The 21,783-nt window shown below is 44.5% G+C and overlaps 1 protein-coding gene across 2 annotated transcripts; it reads left to right on the top strand.

The window, feature by feature from the left end:
- The first annotated feature begins 2,155 nt into the window (after positions 1 to 2,155).
- On the top strand, positions 2,156 to 21,754 carry smap2 (small ArfGAP2). Of its 2 annotated transcripts, XM_066717225.1 has the most exons (11): positions 2,156 to 2,220; positions 2,553 to 2,699; positions 11,942 to 12,075; positions 12,355 to 12,440; positions 12,594 to 12,672; positions 13,223 to 13,291; positions 13,711 to 13,786; positions 13,907 to 14,022; positions 14,399 to 14,576; positions 14,934 to 15,256; positions 15,570 to 21,754. In XM_066717225.1, the coding sequence occupies exons 2-11, from the start codon at positions 2,597 to 2,599 to the stop codon at positions 15,693 to 15,695; spliced, it is 1,290 nt and encodes a 429-aa protein (XP_066573322.1). In that variant the 5' UTR covers positions 2,156 to 2,220; positions 2,553 to 2,596; the 3' UTR covers positions 15,696 to 21,754. The 2 variants fall into 2 exon arrangements, with proteins under 2 accessions (XP_066573322.1, XP_066573323.1); XM_066717226.1 differs by having other exon boundaries at positions 2,158 to 2,699; positions 14,402 to 14,576.
- The last annotated feature ends 29 nt before the right edge of the window (positions 21,755 to 21,783 follow it).

Here is a 21,783-nt window from a genome sequence, read left to right as displayed (position 1 = left end):
TGGCAGATATCCAGGGCGACTTACAACATAATCATCAATAAAGCTAAGGAGTAAATATGTCCTACCCTTTGGTACAATTCCACCTCACTACTTTAGTAACCCCTTGGATAACTCTCATGGAAGGAAGGTTCGGTATCAATACAGCCATGTTTCGTTCATCCCCTGAAAGTGTCAAGGCAAGGGAAACCAGATGTTTTGAGAACTGAGTGTCTCTGTCTGCTACAGACTTCTCAAGACACAGAAAGAAAGGCAGATACACACACACAAGCCAAAATGAATTCATTTAAGTTAAATATAGCTGCTGATCAATACAAAAAATTCTCAAAGTGAACCGTTAGTGAACATTGTCTCTGGAATGTAGTTCTTTACCATCCTTGTACCAGGTAGGAGTTTCCACACACCGTCTATGCCAGGTGTGTGTATATGTACTTCCCTCCTTTACAGGTACACCCGGATGTTCAGGATATTCGGTTGTCAGCACTTCCGAAAGTCAAATGTTCCATATGAAACAAGCAAGCAAATGGTTGATTCCTAATACACGTGACAGCTCTCTATGAATTTGTCCAGTGAAATTAGTTCCTCTGTCACTTTCCACAGTTTTTGGAAGTCCCCATCCATAATAGACTTGTTCCCATAGGACTATAGCTGTGGCTTTGGCTGTATCTAATTTAATTAGAAAGACTTTGACCCACTTACTGAAGGAATGAAATAATATAGAGAAACAGGTGACAGAGATAAATTAATATAGCTGCTGATCAATACTAGAAATTCTCACACCATGGTACACTACTCTACACTTTACTGTGTTTATACCATGGAAACTACACTTTACCATGTTTTGTATTGTGTTATACTACATTGCATTACCATGTGTTTTTCATGGTAGGCCTACACTGCACTGTATTTTTACCTTGTTACACCACACTACACTTATAGGACAAAAATTACACTATTCCTTTATACCCACTTATTGTACTGCGCCACTGGTCTGTGTAAATTATAATAGTACTATACTAAGAGGAACACAAACACACACACACACACACACACACACACACACACACACACATAAACACAGATCAGGGCTTTTCAATTGTTCCCATAAACACATGAGCAGTCCAGTTGTCTGTTTGTGTTCTTCTTATTAAACTGGGAATTCTCAGGGGGAAACCATTGCAGACTTACAATGTGGCCAAAAGAGCAAAATGAGATCCTGGGAACAGGAGCGGAGAGCCACTGGTCTGAGCCTCTGAGAGCAGAGGAGAAGAAATTACGAGTAGTGGAGCATGAACAAATTCAATCTTAGCTTTCCTGGCTCCATTCTCCTCTCACAAATTACCTCATGAAGAATGTGAGCTTACCCCAAACAGACAAACAAACTATATATATGTAAAATGTTACACCTACAATATTTGCACTACAGCCTCCAAGACGCAAGAGAAGCTCTGGTAGGCAAATAATGACGAACATGCCGTTTGTGGGTCAATGTTCCTGAGTACAGGGTTCTGTCGTGCTTCTGTCGAGCTTCTGTCGAGGGTTTGTTTCTGTCGTTGTTTTTATCACCGGTATTGTCATTCTTGTTATTGTTTGTTGGGGTACAATTGCCCCCTATGTATTGTATATACCCACTGTATAACTGTATAAAATATAAGACACTTTCCAGTAAGTTACTAGTTAAAACTTTTTATTATGCATTTACCTGAATGGGATGTTTACTTTTATTTAATGATTTAGATTGTTGTGTGACTTCACAATTGCGCAGCATCACTGGCTCACATCTGAAGTAGCGCACCCGGTGCAGGTAGGGCATCACAGGCACACACAGGACGGTTCGGGCTGTACAAAATCTATGCAGTAGGGGGCGCACTTTGCCTGGTAAAAGCCGGACACATGCAAGAACGTAGTACTGACTGTATTTTGAGCATATATAGATGGTATATTTGAATTCTCCATGTATGACAGTGTTGCAGATATCCAAAATGCAGCCTGCAAGAGAAACCGATTAAAGGGGGGAGCATGGCGGCAGGAAGTGGGCGCCAGTCAGATAGGCAGAATAAAAGCAAACTGAGAAACAATACAGAATTTAAACGGCTGGGGGGGGGAGAGCGGAAACAGGAAGCTATGTGTAATGTTGTATTGAGCCATTGAATACGGCTGTCACACACAGAGCTGCAACTGCTGGCAGAGAAAAGGGGAAAAGAGAGAGAAGCGAAAATATAGGTACTGACGGCCAGACTTGACAAGACGCGCAACTTCACACCAATTAAGAGCAATTAGCGCCGGCCCAGGCAGCGCGCGCTTCTGTTGCCCCCCGAGGACGAGAGAGAGCATTTTTCTAGGGGGGGGGGGGGGACTAACAAACTAAAAAAAGAAAAAAGATTGTGCTGTGTAGCAAGCTTGTTTATTGCAATTGTTTTTCTATTGAAGTCAAAGCACTTCCCTGTTTTATTTGCTAAAGAGGAAGGAAGCAATCTTTTTAGAAATAATAAACAGTACTAATAATTCATATATATATATATATATATATCTTCTTTTTTTCCTTGAACGAGAAGTTTTTATATTTGAATTGCACGGCAGCTGGAGAATTACTTTGATCATGACCGGCAAATCTGTGAAAGACATTGACAGATACCAGGCTGTGCTCAGCAGCCTGTTAACCCAGGAGGACAACAAATTCTGCGCCGACTGTCAGGCTAAAGGTAAGATGTTATTATTATTATTATTATTATTATTATTATCATCAATGTCATGTGTTGTGTTGAACTCGTTGTTCTCCCCTAGTCAGATCAGATCAGTGTGCGTCTGACATTTTTAAGCGTGTCTTGTAATTGATTATTGATTACATAAAACGAAATAGACGTACGGTGACTGTCAGCTTACTCATATGGAAATACATCTATTTATGTATATTTATTATTATTATTATTATTATTATAAATCATTATTCATTCCACATTGACTTTCCACTTATTCAACGAATAGGTTTATGAACCAGCATATTTAACCACCACAGACCCATAATGTACAGCTGCTGGCCACCATCCCCTTCTTGTGGTTTTAATATTGACGTTTTTTATGATGAGTGCGTGTTGGGATTGGAGGAGTGGATGTGTGTCTGTGTCAATGTCACATTCATATTTTACACCAACACTGCAGGAAAAAATACAAACATGCAGCTCGCTTACAATGTACAGTAAACATGTGCTCCTCTTGTCATCTGTGTAGAACAATTCTGCTTTTCTTTTGCAGAATTCACTTTTACTCAAATCAAATATATATATTAGTACATATTTTCATTTCACCATGCTCTGTGTTTTTGGTTTTCAGTATGCAATGGCTGTTAGTCCCAATGTTGAATTCAAGAGACTTTCAAAAGCTTCATACCTAGTAATCATTTTAAATCCAGGCCCAAACTGCAGTATTTTTTTACTTCTAATGAGTCCAGTGCTAAGTTTGCCTTTTTACACAGCTTAGAGAAATGCTGATTCAGCTCTGTGCTTTTGGGTTCATTACAGGTTGGTATAAAATGTAAAAGTGCAGATTACATTCAGAAACACAATTGCATTACAAACTTGCCAAATGTAACCAGTGGCATAGCTGTAAATGTCCAACTTGTCAACATTAGTAATCAAGAAAACCTTCACAACCGCAACAAATGGCTTGGGAGTTGCTCAGCTGGTAAATAACCTATGAGAATTAAAGGCTGGTTGTACTGCATGTGTTTTTAAACCAAAAAAGACTTAAAGTATTAAGTGGATTGCTGTCTCCTGGTTATGCAGTCCATTTGTCCTCAGACTCTGTGAACCATTCCCTAGCATATCAAGTTTACTCCTGTTTGTTGGCTTGTTTGTGTCTTTCTTTTTTCTCCATAACTGTACAACAGACACACTGTGGCAGTGTGGGGACTGGTCAGTCCATCCAGCCTGGTCATTTAACAGTCTCAGTGGGATGCGCAAAACAATTTCATTTAATAAATTTTTGTTTTGCAGTATTCTTTGTTTTTAGCAGTTTTCAGAAATGATGACTTGTGTGGTCTTCATTGTTCATGAGTGTAGCTCCTGGCTTCAATGATCTACAACCTGGAATGGTCTGTTGCCCTCCAGGTTGTCTGTGCCGTACCTACCACACCGCTGCACCACATGCTGAACAGGAGCTATACGGGCGAGCACCGGGCAGGGGTAATGGGAGGCAGCATCGTCCCATACATTGATGGGTAAATGGTCTGTGTGCTGTGCAGGATGTGCTGCTGATTCATTGGCCAGATGCTATCTTGCCCTCTCCTCCCTCTCTGCCTCTCCTGATAAAGCGATCCATAGGCAGGGCATGACTGCTGCACAACTACACTGCTGATCTGTGGTCTTTTGCATAAAACACCTTCAGTGTTAAATTACTTCTGTACTAAATATAGCAGCTGACCTTTAGGAGAGTATTGACTTCAATGTCTTTAAGGTAATTGGTCCAACACCCTTCAACTCATGGAATAAATAAGGGGAAATGCTTCCATTAACTTATCTGCCCCCGCCCCCCCACCATCCAACACACACACACACCGCCTCAAACTAACTTGCATGTGTCTTTAATTTTTTGTTTCAACATCTGGAGCCACACTTCCTGTGAGCAAGAGTGCTAGCCTGGAGGCTTGTTCCTGTGTTCGGTGATGCTGTGCTTTGAGCAGTACGTTGTGTACCTTCATGCTGTGTGTTGCAGTGTCGTCTCCACAGCCCTCCTGACCTAACCTGTTCTGAATGTCAGTGCTTTTCCAAGAGGGTTATCACATCGATTGTAATGTGATATTTCTGCAAAGGCAACCACAAAAAATAGCCTGGCTATTTGCAAGAGACGCAAGTTGGCGGAACGTTTTACGTGCCGTCCGTACACACACTCCCACACAGCCTCCATTATAAACCCTCCTGCAGGGGGTGCTTTTTAAATGAACAGGAGAGTCTGCGGAAGTATAAGTGAGAAGTTCACACAAGGCACGTAAGATGTGGTTGATACTAGCTAGTGTTGGACGGGAAGTGAGTACTTATTCCCAGAAAGAGGTTGCTTCAGGCTGCATCATTTCTGTAATACTGGCCTACAATTACCTCAGACTTCTGGCTGTATAGTGATTGAAAAAAACTACACCACTCTGTTGAAGCAGTGGTGAATGTAAAGTTGGAATCCTGGCTCTTCACAAGATTAGCAAGCATCGACTGAGTGACCAGTCATGTATCGAATTATAATTTTTATGACGGTTTGGCAGCAGTCAAAAAAATGCCACAAAATAATTCTGCTCATTGCTCTAAAATTAAAATACATTGACACTATAAAACAATAATAAACAAAGCGATGTAAGATAATGGCAGACATGTAAAATTAGATGTTAAATTCTCACAGAGAAACTAGCTACTATTATTTATTATTAATTCCCATCCCACCCCAAGAAGCTGCTGTTGGATTAGTATGCAGTGTAGAGGCACATTGACAGCCCATGGCGCAGCTGTGACACAGTGTTTGTTCTCCGTCTGTTTTCAATTGAGCAATTAAAATCTCACTTTACTTTTCCTTACTAGGGCAGTGCCATTTCTTGTGCTTTTCAGTTTCAGGGTAGCAAGGCGGCAGCATTTCTCATTGCACCGTGTTGTCGTAGCACCACCCCAGTAACTGCATGAAAAAATTTCGTGGATCCTGGGCTGTACATTAAATAGATGTTTTCCTGTATATATATTTATATATTTATCAGAGTGTTGAGCACCAATTCAACTGCATAACTGAAATATTTATTTTCACTTAGTTTCAGTAGCTTAAAGTGGATACAAAACACGATTAGGCATTTATTCAAGTTGTGAGCCTGCCTGTAAAAGATTAATGCCTGCCAGGAGAAACAGATAGGCATAGCATCAGCACGGCAGAAGGACGGGCGAGCTGTGAGGAGCCGCCATGGCACACAGCAGGCAGGATGCTGGGGAAACGCAATGCACTGCTCTGGTGCACACCGGGCGTGCAGCGGATGCAGTGCTAGTCACGGCCTGTCAACAGGATCACTGGAGCGGGAATACCAGTGATCTTTCAAATCAATAATCATTACATCATTTAATAAATACTACAACTACTACTACTAATAACGTGTAAATCATTAGGAAGTAATTTGGACCTCGACACATTGATGGAAAACAGTACAATTGCCATACCGTACAAGACCAAACAAAACAATGCTCTACACTTTGTTTTCTACACACTACACTACTACACTACACTACAGTTTGTTTTCAACTGTTTAAACTGTTTTTAACTTAAGATTTTTTATTTCTAAATATTTTTACATAATGTAAAGCACTTTTGAGTTGCCTTGTGTATGAAAATGTGCTATACAAATAAACTTGACTTGACTACACTAGACTAGGCTTGTTAAGTGAATGCTGCTATATTTGAGATTTATTCAGTACCTGATCTGCTTTGTGCAGCTGCCAGGTTCTGCCAGGACAGGTTTCAGCTCAGTCCAGCTCTGCTGCCTCCGGATTTGCCTCCACGATTTGTTGATTATTTTTTGTTTTGCTTTGTGTGTTTGTGTCATCAAAGGCCGAAGAGCTCCTCTCTTACATGTGCTTCTTGAAGGGCTGCTTTGTGCTGTTTTTACTTAATCTTTGTTATTTTTCCTCCTTGACCCCCCTGGGTTTTGGATGTTCAGGTGGATGGTGTGGATTAAATGCATGTTTAGTTTTGATTTTAAATACTCCACTTTATTTATTTTTCCACGGGCCAAGCACCAAAACGCATAGAATAGAAAATAAAAAGGAAACCAGCGAATGTGGAGTTCTGGCGTGGGATCCAGATTGTGGCTTGCCAGAGCGTCGTTGCCTTGGAGAAGTGGCAGCCTGGTAGGAGCATTGTGGAGAGAGTAGGAAAGGCATGAAGCATGAGCCCATCTGTTGGGTAGCTGGGAGGGGTGGGGGTGCTGTGTCTCTAAGGGCCTGTTCTTCCCACTGAGTGCTGGAAGGCTGGTTTTTTTTGCAACTCTGCTCCTGGGGTAGGTGTTTGCTGAGTGGCCTCACTGGTCCAGCACACAGACTGAAGCACCTGAAGCTCTGAGAGAATTAAGCAGGAGCTAGTTTACAGTTAGAGTGCAACATACTAGAGGGGTGTGCTTGTTATTGTAATTATTATTATTGATATCTTTCACTCATAAGGAGCTTCTATCCCAGGCATCCCTTTGCTGTTTATAGGTGGGAGGGTACTCCCTCTCCTACACCATTGAAAATGCTTTTGTTTTGAATGCGCTGCAAGAGTCTTGAGGAGCAAGTCTGGTGTGATGCACGTGATGCATCTGTGGGCCTCAGAGCTGTGTGTGCGCCAAGTCCATTGTTACGTGTGTGCATGTCTGTGTGTATATGTATGTTTCCACTCACGTGTGTGTGGTCATGCGTTTGTGCTTTTGTATGTTTGTGTGAGTCTGTGCAATTGTGTCTGGCTGTTTTAAAACATAATCCAGCCCGTCACTAACTTCACCAGGTGAAGATGAAGAATTTGTAGTGAAACTGTCAGCCTGGCACCACATGGTCTCATACAGTGGTCAAGGGGACAGTGTGGGGGAAGCAAGATGCTGGTCCACATTCCCTGTAGGACACACTGGGTGAACAACACGACACAGCACAGCTTTGTGTGTGACAACTTTCTTCAGGTGTGCTGTTGAGCACTGCACTGAGGGGAAAGATTGGCCCTGCAGGAATTCATTGCATGTGTTGCACCTCTTTAACCCCGCAGGGTTAAATTATAGCTCTCAAGCCTGTGAAGAGCGCTACACTGCTCCAGCGGCTGAGTCGGGAAGATCCCTGCAGGCAATGCAAAATTAAACACATCACACCATAAATGGTGTCGTGGAATTGTGTAAGAATAGACAGCAGGTCAGGGTAGCGTGTCAATCTGTAATGAGATGATTACACTGTAAAATTAGACCAGTTCTCCCAGACCCACGGCTGCTTCTGACCTATATGCAAAATAAGGGGGGGGGGGGGTTGGCGGAGTACATCCTGGAAGTGCATTGTGAGAATGTATTGCAACATGGAAGAATGGCCCCCGAAAATATGTTTTAAAATATATGAACGTGTGGAATGCCATACATTCCCATTTCTCAGTTAAGTAATTAAGTTTTTTTTGTTTGTTTTTAATGATTATTTTTGTACGTGTCTCTCTATAGTTGTTGGTATTCTTCCCTCCATGTGAAAAGGCATTGCATTAGGGCACAGTCTTTCACTGGCTTTTTCAGAAAACACCAGCCCAGGCAGGATGGGCTTGCCGTCGGTCTGTGTGCCATGCCTTATTGACACTTCCCAGCCCCCCACCTTTCTTCTCTTCCCGGCCTTGGCTTACTCTGTAATTATGCTACTCCTGCAGGGTGGGGGGTGGGAGCTAATCAGCTTTGCATTGATTTTGAGCTGGCAAAAGTCTAAAAACCACGTCGTGGCTCAGTGGATGTTCATATTGACGAAGGCATTCTTTGGTGTCAGCCTGCATTTTTCATCTGGTTGTTTATTTATTTTGTGCACTGAGGAGGAGAGCCCTTTGCAGGTGACACAATTTATAGCACATTGGTTAGTGCAACTTATTGTGAAGTGTGGTATATGAAGTAAAAATCTCGGAATAATGGACACAACCAGAGTGCGCGTGTGCATGGCCTCACGGACAGAATCGCAGGAGACGTCCGTCACATGGACAGCAGGCCTGCATGGAGTCCCTGGTGGTTTGAAGGGATCGGGACAGCAGGCTGCTCACCCAGCACTTTAGCATACGGCGTGCCCACCCTGTGCTAAAGCAACATGCATTCAGAGCACCTTCAGGCCCATGAATTCGAAGGTTTGCCATTCGCACATGATGCAGTTTGGCAGGAACACCGACACTCTTTTTATTTAATTGTACAAAACACAATTGAGCATAAGGTAATTCTTGTTTGTCCCTCGGTATGGATTTCTGAAAGTCCACCTCTGAAATCCCTCCATTCTACCATGGGCCCCCTGGCTCATGCACAGCAGGTCTGGGTTTAAACTGAAGACAGTGTGTGTGGTTGCTGCCGTGGTGTGCATTTTGCCACTGTACCGGCATCCTTGGGAGCAGAGCAACACTAAACACTGACAGTGCAGAGAAGCAGGGTCAACGCTGTGCTGAATGAGGGGTTTAACTCGTTTTCATTTTCTGTTGCTGCTTTGTTTTCATTACTAATAATGAAAACCTTCTGCACTGTAATGATTTGGATGGCAGTGTGTTCAAATAGATAATGAAAACTTCCTATTTTTTTGTTTTAAAAATATATAACAATAAACGAAACATTCTCATACATTTCATAACTTCCCACTTCCTGCTTTTTTATTCTTTGTGGAGCTACTTTCAATTTTCAAGCTTCGATTTGTATATGATTTTTTGTAGTTTCTTGCCTGTGTTTTCTTGCAGTATGTTTATGTGTGTTTGTTTGTCCTGAGGGGGGGTCAGTCAAAATGCCTCTGTTTGTCTTGAGTAAGAGGCCAGTGAAAGTGTGTGTGTTTGTGTTTGACCAGAGTAAGGGTCGGTAAAAGTGTGTGAGTCTGTGTGTGTGCCTTTTGGAGAGCAGAGAGAGCACCTGCAGGACAGCCCTTGAGCCTTGGCACAGACCGCCAGTTCCCTTTAGGAGAGGGGAGGGAGACGCATGGGGCTGTGATTGCAGGGCCATCTGATCCGTGCCATGTGTTACAGTACTGAACTGCAGGCTACTGTATATAGCCTGAGCCAAACCCGGAGTAGTGGATACAGTGTTTCAGCGCATTACTCTGTTGAGCATTCAGGGTGAACACTACTTCCCGGCTGCACTGCCCTTCCTGTCCCCTCCCACTCCTCCCTCTTCCTGGCCCCAGCTGCAGGGTCGCATCACCCTGAGCATGACCTCCATGACCTAGGAAGTTGCCTGACAGCCTCCTCTTAGGCACCGATACAGCCAGCCCTGCTGCCTCCCTCTCCCTGTGTGGATTAATTGGCAGCATTAGAGTGGGGAGCTGCTGTAGGTGACAGCAGCAGGCGGTATGTAGGACACGAGCTTCTGCAGAGCAGCAGGGCCTTGGCCCCTGAGGGTCAGTGTCCGCCAGCTCTCCACCTCAACCATGGGGCATGCAGTTACACGAGCACTGCACAGTCACGGGGTTGGGGGGGAGATACCATGCACAACAGCGCAGCGCAGCTCCAGTTGAGCTCCCAATGTAGCCCAACCCCCCCCACTCCACCCTGCCCGCAGACCGCTGGGGCACAGAGCGGCACTGAGGAGCTGCAGTGCTCTGTGTTCTGTTTGCTGATGTAGATTTCCCTGCGTGCCGCGGCGCAGTCAGCAGCACCCCCTCCACCAAGCTCTCTCCTTCTCCTCAGACACCAACAATAATTTAATTTGAGAGCGGGAGAGCAGGAGGATTAATAATGCAGGAGCCTTGGAGCCACACTTTGGCGGTGCTCGTGCACAGGCACTGTGCTCACCTCGACAGACGCTGCAAGTGCCTCTTGTGACTTGTGCTAAAGAGAGTTTTTTTTTGGGGGGGGTTATTCTCATTATTCATCACAGAAGCAGTTTTTTAATAACAAAGAAGCCTAAGGAATCAAGGAAGATCTTGAATACAGAGCCTCAGTGGATTGTAGGTAGTGAAAGGATGATACAAAGTCATTGAACATCAGCCATGGGAACACTCTGCAGCTGATCCGGGTCTGCTGTGAATTCACACAGGAAATCTCAGGCAGTTTCTTGAGCACCATTCCTTTCTTTCCCCTGTAGCTACTGTGAATCCATACAGTGTTTAGTATGTGCTTTACAGGCCAGCTCTCCCCTGGGCTTGTAGCAGGGCAGTCTGGCCTGGGGATGAGAGAGAGGGGGAGCTGTTTGCACTGTCCTCAATGTGCTAACATAGGATAGGCTGTAGACCGGTCTCATTGGTCTCCTTTAATCCTCACATTTTCTGCGATCCAGGACTGGAGAGAAGGGTTACAGGAGTTCATTGAAGCAAATAATTACTTCACCAATTAACCAATTAACGAGGAGCTCAAGGTGGAAGGCCGTCCCAGAAGAACGCTATTGTGGAAATAGTCTGGGAGAAAGCCTGTGATGCAGCAAGGCTCAGTAAAGCTGCCGACCCCTGGGCTCTGACTTTAAGCACCATGCTGCTTCCACTGCAGGAGTCACGTGGGATGTGAGGGGGTGGGGGCTAATGGGATTTTCACTGCCAGGCTGCACTGTGCTGACAGGCTGCTGTCCACACACGTGCTCTACAGTGAGAGCGCAGCAAGCCCCACCTGCCCTTGCTATTTTTGCCTTGTGGAAGAGTATGAACAAGTCAAACCAGAAGTTACATGAAAATACTAATGAGATTGTTATGCAGGGTATTAATCTTGTTCTTTGTTGTTGGTGGAATTGTATGGAATGTCAAGGAGAAGGTTAAAGGTTAGAGTTCTGGAATAACAGAATTTTCTGATGCCTTGAGAAGGAATGCCTTGTAGTGGCTGCTCTGGCTGTTTGCTCATGCTACATGTGGACTGCCATCTGCTGGCTGCTGGTGTAACCGTCGATTCCAAATGTGCTGCAGTTGAGAAGGTCAGCTACGAGAGCTGAGTTCCACAGGTCCACTGACTTTTCGCATATCGGACTGAACTTCGCTGTGAAGGCTTACATTTGGCCTGATCATGTCTTTATAAAATTAATAAAAGGGCAAAGATTAAATAAACAGACTAACAAACAAAAAAGCATCCTACACTGTTCAAATTGAGGGCAAGCCAGGTGTCTTAATTGCAGGATTCATCCAGGATTGCCAGCTTCTTTGTGGCTTGTGCTTCTCACCTGCTGATTTAGTTTTTCCCCAAGTTCAAGTGATTCATAAAAACATTTGTTTCATATGAATGCGGGACTGCTGTCCTTCTGTTTTAATTACTCCAGAGTTAAACGTTCCCCCCCATCTCTCCCCAGGTCCACGATGGGCTTCTTGGAACCTGGGAATCTTCATCTGTATCCGCTGCGCTGGGATCCACCGGAACCTCGGGGTGCACATCTCCCGGGTCAAGTCCGTCAACCTGGACCAGTGGACCCAGGAGCAGATCCAGGTCAGAGGTCACCAGCGGGTCAAGTTAGGGTCTCGTATGCAGGGTTTACGGATAGTAGGGGTGGCAATAGGCAGAAGTTTGATTCAAATACACTATCCAGGCAGGGTTGCCCCCCAGGCTGATGTTGAAACCTAGCACTGCCAGCAGGACATGCTTGTTGGTTGCATATTTCTGTCTATTGCCTTGTTTCATTACAATACAGGATACGTATTCCTCATCTCTTGACATAACTTTACTCTTTGTCCCCGGTGTGTGTCACTGTGTCCCCTCCTCTTACAGTGCATCCAGGAGATGGGCAATGGCAAGGCCAGGAGGCTCTACGAGGCTTTCCTGCCAGACTGCTTCCAGCGCCCGGAGACAGACCAGTATCCTTCACTCACTTGGAGAATGGGTTCAGGGCAGGGTGGCCAGTCAGCCAGTGACCCAGTCAGTTTATTTGATTTCATGTAAGAATTGCAGTAGGAACGGTAGGACATGCAATCAACAGCCCCAGAGGTTGCCTTAGCAATGGTGCGCAGAGCTGCGGAGATGTTCATCCGGGACAAGTACGAGAAGAAGAAGTACATGGACCGAAGCATTGACATCCACTCGTTCCGGGTGAGTCTGTGGCGCTGCTAAAGAGGATGGTGGGGTTAGGGGTGAGATCTGTCTCTCCAGTTCAGATTCAGATTCCTGTCAAGTTCAAAAGGGGTGCTTTATTGGCCTGCACAAAATGCTTTTTTATCAAAGCACTTAAAACGCGTGAAATGACGGTTGACGGCACAACACTTAGACACGTAGGTAACCTTCCCCTGCCTCCCCTCCTGTCCCTCATAAATATCATCTCTCCCTCCCTCCCTCTCTCTCTCTCTCTCTCTCTCTTTCTCTCCCTCCCTCCCTCTCTTTCTCTCTAACTCCTCGTGGTTACCATGGAATATACATTTCTTTTCATCTATTAATATCTAATGCCCAATTTTAATAAGATATGGAGGGGAGGCAGTGCACTCTGTGAATTGCATACTGATGAGTTGATTTAGTTTTCAAATGTGATGCGTTATTGCTCTCCTGATTGCAGCAATGTAACGTCAGTGTGCATGTATGAAATAAAAATGCAGATTTACTTTTTTAAACTCTAAAACATTTTCTCTCTCTCTCTCTGCCGTTTCAGAAGGAGAAAAGCAGTGATACACTGAAGGAGAGAAAAGTGGAGCCCATCATATTTGAGAAAGTGAAGCTGGTGAGCATGTGAGAGTTGGTGGGGGGTGGGGGGGCACAGCACTGTGGGGTAGGTGGGTCTGTGTCGGTTCTGCCTGTTAGGGTTTGTCAACGAACTGAGCAGACCAGGCAGGGGCACCACCACCTGTGTGACAAGATTGAAACGAGACGATTAGTAGTTTGTTTAAGGGGTCAATTAAGAGCTCCGGTGGGAGTGAAAACCAGCTGACACAGGCAGTCATCCTGAGCCAGGGCTGGGAAAAATCGCTGTGCTGCACTGCATTAGCCTCATTAATTTGTAATTAACATGTGTTCCCAGTCTATAGAATCTGACGGGACCTCTGGAACAGACAGGATCTGGGATCTGCAGGACCCGGACTGTGCACTCCCCTGTGTCCTGTATTGATCATGGGTGATTTCTCTTTCTTTTTTTTTTTGCAGAAGAGGGACGAGTCTCAGCAGTTCAAGACCAGCCCAACCAAGCCAGTGCAGCCCGAAGTGGACCTCCTGGGACTGGGTAACTGACTCTCCTCACCCCTCGCTCGGCCCCCAGAGTCTGTCACACAAGCGTGTCTTTTCTCAGCACCGTGCCGTACACGTAGGTGCAGTACATTGACGCACTGCTGATTCCTTGCAGACACTCCCAGCACCGGCTCCCACATCAACAACGGGAAGCCCAGTCCAGAACCAGTCAACAACCTGGACTTCCTTCGGTCCATGACGGCGTCAAGCTTGGACTCCAGCACGTCAGCGGTAAGCTTGTCCTGAAGCATCTACACATGTGGTTATTTTTGTGACTTAAAAAATATATATTTATCTTATAAACATCAAGAAATCTGGAAACCAGGGATATCGATACTATTAAAAAAACAAAAAAAAAAAAAAAACACACACACAAAACAAACAGTACAGGTCTTCTGATTTCCACACTGTCCACGTTCCTCTAATTGAACCTCTAATTGAACCAATTAACAAACTAAGACTGCAAACAGCCTGGTAATGAACTGCAGGCCTTTGGCTCACTAGCAGGGCAGTGAGAGTTGATGGGTGAATTTTTTTTTTAATGATTTTATATCCACAAAGGATGCTCCTCACTTTGTCTCGGTCCCCCACTCTCTCGCTGTCTCAGCAGCCTGCCCCCAGCTCCATGCCCACGGGCAGCAATGCCAGCTCCATGTCGGAGAACCTCAACCTGTTCCTAGACCAGGCACCCAAACCGGAAGACAGCAGCAAGAAGATGTCCAAGGACTCCATCCTGTCCCTGTACGGGCCACAGACGCCCCAGATCACACACATGCCGGCGCAAGGTAGACTGATTGGCGAGGCTCGGACTCTGCGCTTGGGTTTGCAGCAGTGGGGAGCTCTGGAGTGGGAGGGGTTTTGCACTGGATGGGGGTGAGGAATGCGGGTGCTGTGCCGGGGCGAGTGGGGTAAGCGATGGGACAGAGAGAGGGCTCTTATGTTAAGGGTGCGGTGGCGTAAAAGTTGGGCGGAGGGGGTTTGCAGTAGATTAGAAAAAGGTGAAGAATGACCGGTCCAGATGTGAGGAGCTAATGTCCAGACCTGGTGTTCATCCAGCGCCGTGTTACACATCAGAACCAGGCGGTCTCCTCTCTGTCTGGCCTGTGTCTGTTGTCTGAGCTCTCTCTCCTCCTCCCCTCCAGGTGGGATGTACATGGCGCCCACCCCGATGGCGTACGCGGGGGCAGGCTATGGGCAGTACCAAGCGCTGGCAGCCGCAGGGGGGGTGATGGGAGGCGTGATGCCCTCACACATGGGCATGCTACCCCAGCCGGGAGGTGCTGGCATGCTGGCGCAGATGGCGATGCCGGCGGGGGCCTATATGGCCAACCTGCAGAGCGGGATGATGGGAGTCCCCGGCGGAGTGATAGGCGGGCAGGGCGGCATGTTCAATGGGGTGGGAGGGATGCAGGCACCCGTCTATGGAGCCCAGCAGGCACAGCAGCTGCAGTGGAACATTGCACAGGTGGGAGCGGACAGAATACTGCACAACACTGCTGCACTGCACGATACTGCACAACACTGCTGCACTGCACGATACTGCACAACACTACTAGACTGCACGATACTACGCAACACTGCTGCACTGCACGATACTGCACAACACTGCTGCACTGCACTATATTGCTGGATTACGCTACATAACTGCACTGCTGTATTACTTGTCATAGTTGAAATAAAATGTAAAATACAACAATGTGATCCTAAAAACATCTTAATGATAAAAATACTACTACTGAAATGTTTCTTAATTGACGCTGATATATTTATTTCTCCAGGTCACTCAGCAGATGGCGGGAATTAACCTCTACAGCCCCAGCGGGATTGTGGGATATGGTCAGCCGATGGGCAGCGGGACGGCACAGGGATCGTCTCACATGCTGGGTACACATGTGTGGAAATGACCGCAAAAACATGCAACCTGGAGTAAAGCTGTTGGGGGCTAGGAAGGTCAGTAGGGGGGTGGGGGGATAACACATAGGAATCTTCTGTTACTTACAGACTCTTCATAAGAAACAAATAGGCAGTTGAGGTGGGGGGGGAGAGTTCCCATATCAGCTCCCATATCCTCCTCCCCCCCTCCCCTTCCTTCCTTCCTCTCTCTCATGTCTTCTTTGCCATCATCCTATGGACGTCCACTTTCTGTCTTTTGAGATGATTGTCACACGTACAGATGCACACAGAGAGAGAGAGAGGGAGGGAGGGAGGGAGGGAGGGAGGGAGAGAGAGATCTGGAAATGCCATTGGACACAGGACTGGACTGATTCTATAAGCGCCACGCACAGCTGTTCCAGTTTGTTCTAATCTTTCCGAACCATCACTGAATTTGATTATTTAATTTTTTCCTCTCTTACATATATATATTTCCTGTCTTTCTTATTCTCTATGCGATCCTGAGCCCTGGACATTTTGAAGTCCAGTCCCCCAGTCTCCCAGGTAGTGTCTGCTCTCATTTTCCAGATGCCTCCTTCTTGTTTTTTGGTTTGTTAGTTTTCTTCTCACACACGATAGATTCAGTCCACCCCAGCGCCGTCTGTCTTCTTCTCCTGGACCAAAGCCATCTGGGTCTTCGCGACGACTTGCAGTGTTTAATGAGTACATCCCACTGGTGCAAAAAATACATCTGAGAAGGGAAATACTGACCGGTTCCTCATCTCCTGCGAAATTCTTCAGGTTTATACCTTGGACGCAAACTAAAACTAAAAACAGCTAACCAAACAAAAAAAAAAAAAGGTGCAAAAAGCAGGAGGAGTTGCTGGAGGCCTGGAGGTTTGACACACCTGTATTTAAGACATGCCTGACTTGCCATTACAAGCACAGGGACCACGACACTCTGTTCCCACCCCTGTCTCACCGGGTCACACTTTTGAACGTCTTCACCTGTCCGTCTGAAGCACACGCAGGAGGATGCGGCAGACTCTCATTGCACTGCATTCTGAATCGCTGCTGGGGGGCAGTATAGTGTCCTCTGGAGGGCAGCTGAAGGCAATATTAGCCATCAACACAAAGCACGGAGCACACGAACGCAGGCTGGCCCTCGCATTTGCGCAGAGTTAAATCGATATGCACAAATGGCTCTTCTTATTCTGCACTTTGAAGGGCAGATTGGATGCCTGAACCCTGCAGCTCCTGCTGTGCAAACAAATACAAATAAATAAATCCAGAAATGTATTGGCCGCCGGCGTGAATTGGTGTCAGATTCCTTCTGTTTGGTTCTACCGGAATTCAGTCCAGTCTGTTCCGATTCCACATTCTGCACCTCCCATTATATTCTTATTCCGATTCCGATTCCGATTCCGATTCTACTTGCAGTTCCAGAACTCTGGCTCCAGTACAGTGGGAGTCGGCCTTCTGCCCACTGCCCTCTACATCCACACCTGTGTCAGGTAAAGGACTAAACCAGATGCTCAAGTGGGTTATAAATACACTCTTGCCTTCATCACAATGCTGCTCTGGACCACCACCTGAAGCTGAATGTATGTGTGTATGTGTGCTTTAAACATGCTAACAATTAACAACACAGATTGTATATTTTGAATGTATCATTGACCTAAGAAGAGCTGAGCATTGTATGTAAGTGTGGAGGGGGGTGGAGCTTAACTGGTTCTCAGATTGGTTCTGGTTTAAGCAGGGAAAGATGTCTTCCCATCAAGATAGTGAACCTGTACACTGTTCTCATCCTCTTGCCTTTGAGAAAATGCATTTCGTATTGCTGTTGATTTGTCCACGATGAAGCGCCATTGATACCTGAATGTAAGTGTGGGCTCTGCTGGCGTACGATAGTCAGCACAGCTTCTTCATGCACCTGGAGCATAGCAGAGACATAACTTGACATAAAACTGGACAGGTGGAATAAAGCTGCTGATTTTTGTTAAAAAGGTACTTAAACATCCTGAGAAGCTTGTTCCTTTATTTAATTTTGATTGTTGTAATCCCCCCTTCTTTCTGAGGAACATGTACATCTTTAAAAAAAAAAGTATGTTTTGTGTAAACTATGACAGTTACCATTCAGAGTCTAAAACTCACAATTGTGGAATAATAATAATAATAATAATAATAATAATTGGAAACCAAAGATTTTAATTAGCCTTAAATGTCAATGAAGTTTGCAGGCTTTCCCGCATTTACAGTCCTAGCTGAGCTGAGCTGTTAATTCTCATTTCTGTTTCTGACAGAACTAAAGACAGAATCACTTTCGTGGCTTGTGTTGTCCGGCGCTCGGAGCACCTTGGTAATGCAGGAGGAAAAAATAAGTTTCATTTTTTTCAGATTATACACTTTAAATGCATTTATAAAGTCTAGTGGTTTTGGAAAAATGCTCACCTGTAATGATTTGATTTATTTGGACTAGGCTAGAGTGCGTGTGGATTGCTCTGTTACTGCGTTACTGTGCAGGTTTGTTAGTCAGCGATGAAAGGCTTCAGAGACAATCGAGGCCTGCTGTCCCTGGGCAGGCTAGACGTGTGCCTACAGGTCATATACAGAATCAGGGGGTCTGTCAGCTGTTAATGGATAGATATGGAGATTCTGGTACAAACACAGAGAAACAAGAGTCTTTAAGGTGTAACAACAGTGACCTGCAAAATTCTTCAAAATTCAAAATTCTGTTGTTCTTAATAAATTGTGAAGCCTTATTATTTTACTTTGTTTAACCTCAGAATTAATACTATCAGCTTAGTCCTGGCAAGACCTTGAGGTGCAAAATCCAAGAGGGCAGCTGAAAAAAATGAAGGATACTCCCCCCCTCCAGCATTAAATGCACTGTAACTCCAACCGTGGTATTGAGAGGGACTGACCGGACGCAAAACATCACTGCACTACTAATGAATGTATTGAAAGTCTTATTCATTCACTCACTCACTGGGCAAGACTCTCCTGGCCTGCATCGCTCTGTCCGTTTCAGTCTTCACTTTTATTGTAATTAAAAAAACAATCATAAAAAATGGCATTTAAGTTGCTACAAATGTCACATGGGTCCCTATCACATTCAGGTAGCTATTATAGAAGGTAGCTTTGCATTTACTTACACTCTCGGTTCTGATGTAGATATATTTTGAGTGGCGTAGCATCAGCTTTGTCTCCGTCCCTGTCTCAGCAGCCTGGCAGGCCCATCCCCACAGCACCACTCAGGCACTCTACATGGCACCACTGGGACTCTCGCTCCCCAGTGCAACTCTGGAGCCCAGATACAGAACCAAAAATACCCTGCCCTATTAAGGGCGAGCCATTGTGTCCCGCAAGACTCACGCTCTTCACATACTGGTACACACACACACAAAAACACACTCGGACACTCGCACACGAACGCACACAGGTAGGTCGTGGGGATAGACCACTTATGTTCGCTTAGTTTCCCAACGGCCTTTTTTCTCAGTCAGGGTTTGCACCGCCCCATAGCTTAGCCCTGCACAGAACAGAAAACTTCTCTGCAGGCATCTCTGCCCTGACATGGGTGCGAGAGGCACAACTGTGGAATTGTACTTTCTGGAGGGTGACTAACTTAGATTAAATCACTGTTGGAAAAACATCTGGAGTCTGTTTGACCTCGCAAGCGGAACAGTTTCAGTGAAGGGCAAGTAGGAGGCAGTGTTTCCCCTCCTCTGGGGTTTGAATGTACACATCGTATGTGTCGTTACACTGATGTACAATGTTCTCCATGCACTTTTTATAACACAGTCATTACCTTTGGGGATTCACTTTCTCACATTCTTTGAAGACCGTTCTCTGGGAGTTGTTTTGAGACCATGTGATTGTGATGTTGTTTTTCTTCTTTGGGTATTTGTTTGATTTTTATATTTTTTATTGTGTTTTTTCTTACTCTCAAAGAAAGGTGCTCATTGCTCAACCTTGGCAAGTAACGGTGTGGAAACTTGCCTCCTTTTGAGAGGGGATGTGGGGGGTAATTTTTTTTTAGCTTATAAGAGTCTGTATTTAAGCTAGTGGGGATCAGATTTCTTTAGTATCTGTATTTTCCTTATTTGCAAAGGTTGCCCCTTCATGATTGTATCCATATGAGGAAAAATAATTGTCTTCATGGCTGTTGACTCCAGTGTACAATTTGCACCTTTTTTCTGCTCTAGGTGTAGAATTCCACTTTGCACAGCATTAACAAAACATGACAAATTCCTTGAGGGGTTTGCACAAAAGTGTGAATTGCACAATTCTTTTGGGGGTTTTGTTTGTTTTTGGGGGCTTAATGCACACTAGGAGACTTCACCTTAGATGGCCTTTTCATTTTGAGAACAAAACTACTGTGGCTGCACATTGCTTAGTTGGTCAAGAATAGACGATTTTTATATATCACTTAAATATCTGGACCAAGTGTAAGCGGCTTGCTTGTCAGTCGCATCAAATGCAATATACATCAGAGGATTTTACGTGACCCTTAATATAATAATAATAATAATAATAATAATAATAATAATAATAATAATAAACAAAAACATTTAAACATATCTAATACTACACATGGAAATAAAACTCAAGTTGCACTTTACAGGTAATCAGTAAGCAGACCTCAGTGAGTTTTTTCTCAAACTTTAAGCTTTAACATTTATCTTTTAAATCTGTGGAAGTGGGTGGAGGCAGTGTAAATTGAGAGAGAGAGAGAGAGAGAGAGAGAGAGAGAGAGAGAGAGAGAGGCTGAAATTTATCATTCTGTTTTAGTCAGAGTGCCTGCAGGGAAACACATAGAAGTTAAATGGCTGTTGTGAACATTAGTGTCACTCTCCTGCAGCACACTGCACTGTGTGCCTGTATCTGTACATTGGAACAGAAGGCAGATTTAGTCACACATGACATCTGTCCAGTCCAGTCTCTCTCTCCCACTGTGGACAGACAGGGTGACATTTCTCTGGTGTGGGCCATGCAGTGCGGGCCAGAGAGGACGTATATGTGCTGTCCCTCTGTCTTTCTGGTGGTCTGATAACACCCCCCCCACACAGCACCTCCCTTACAGACAGCACCCACACCTGCTATACACCTCTTTTTCAGGAAACTCATTCATTGTTTGGTTGTCCTTGTTTTTATTTGTAGGCATTACAGGGGGGCTGCTTGATTTTATCCCCCCTAAAACTGATGGACCCACTTTATTATTATTATTATTATTATTATTATTATTATTATTATTATTATTATTATTATAAGAATTGTTGCTGTCAAACGTTGCATGATGAGATTGTGTAATTTTTTTTTTATAATTTCTGTCTCAAATTACTTATGAAGCCTTTCTTTGTACTTAAAATTAAAAAAAAACTTAAGTACAGTACCCAAGCTTTGACCTGCTGGTTAATTTGCAAATTACAAGTAAATCAAAACCAAATCAAAACAAAATGCTTAAAAAAAAATCTGCCACCAGTGCAGGGATTAGAATGAACACTTAGCACGTGTTAGAAAAAGGTTGGGATTTGATCCAAGTCTCGGCCTCTGTGAGAACTGTGGTCCAGTGTTTGGGCTGCTTTCCCAGGCTGTGACCATAAGCAGTTCGTGCAGATATTGGCAAAGTCCTGGAGTGGACCATTGCACCCAGTGGCTCGGTCTGTGTCCCATTGCCAGAGGGTCTCAAAACTGCGCTCTCCTTTTCCATTTGGATGAGAGGAGATCTCGGTCCGTTTCATTTTTGTATTTCTAAGTTAAAGAATATTTGCAAATTAAATGAATGTACACTTTTATTGACAGAATGATTTATAAATTATATTGCTTTCACTTGTGGTTATTGAGTCTCCAGTTGCTTTTTTCCTTTTTTTTAAACTGCTAATGCTTGTCACAACAATTTTTGTGGATAAATTGTACTGTGTACCTTCATTTTCTATGGCTTAAATATTTTTTTTCTTCTTTTCCCTTTTTTTAATATCCTGTCTGTGTAATATAAGCATACATGAAAATATATATATAAAAATGTAATATAAAAGCCTTGTTTCGTGTGGAAAATCTGCAAATTAAAGATAGTTTTATGGACATTTAATTGCATGTTGCGTGTCTTTGTACACTTGG

The sequence above is a fragment of the Amia ocellicauda genome, chromosome 11 (genome assembly GCF_036373705.1).
Source record: "Amia ocellicauda isolate fAmiCal2 chromosome 11, fAmiCal2.hap1, whole genome shotgun sequence".
Lineage (NCBI taxonomy): Eukaryota > Metazoa > Chordata > Actinopteri > Amiiformes > Amiidae > Amia > Amia ocellicauda.
This window is presented reverse-complemented; position numbering and strand designations above follow the sequence as displayed.

Coding starts and splice junctions, on each gene's coding strand:
- smap2 (XM_066717225.1), top strand. CDS start 2,597: ATGACCGGCAAATCTGTGAAAGACATTGACAGATACCAGGCTGTGCTC. Junction 12,076..12,354: donor GGACCCAGGAGCAGATCCAG/GTCAGAGGTCAC, acceptor CTCCTCTTACAG/TGCATCCAGGAGATGGGCAA. Junction 14,023..14,398: donor TGGACTCCAGCACGTCAGCG/GTAAGCTTGTCC, acceptor TCGCTGTCTCAG/CAGCCTGCCCCCAGCTCCAT.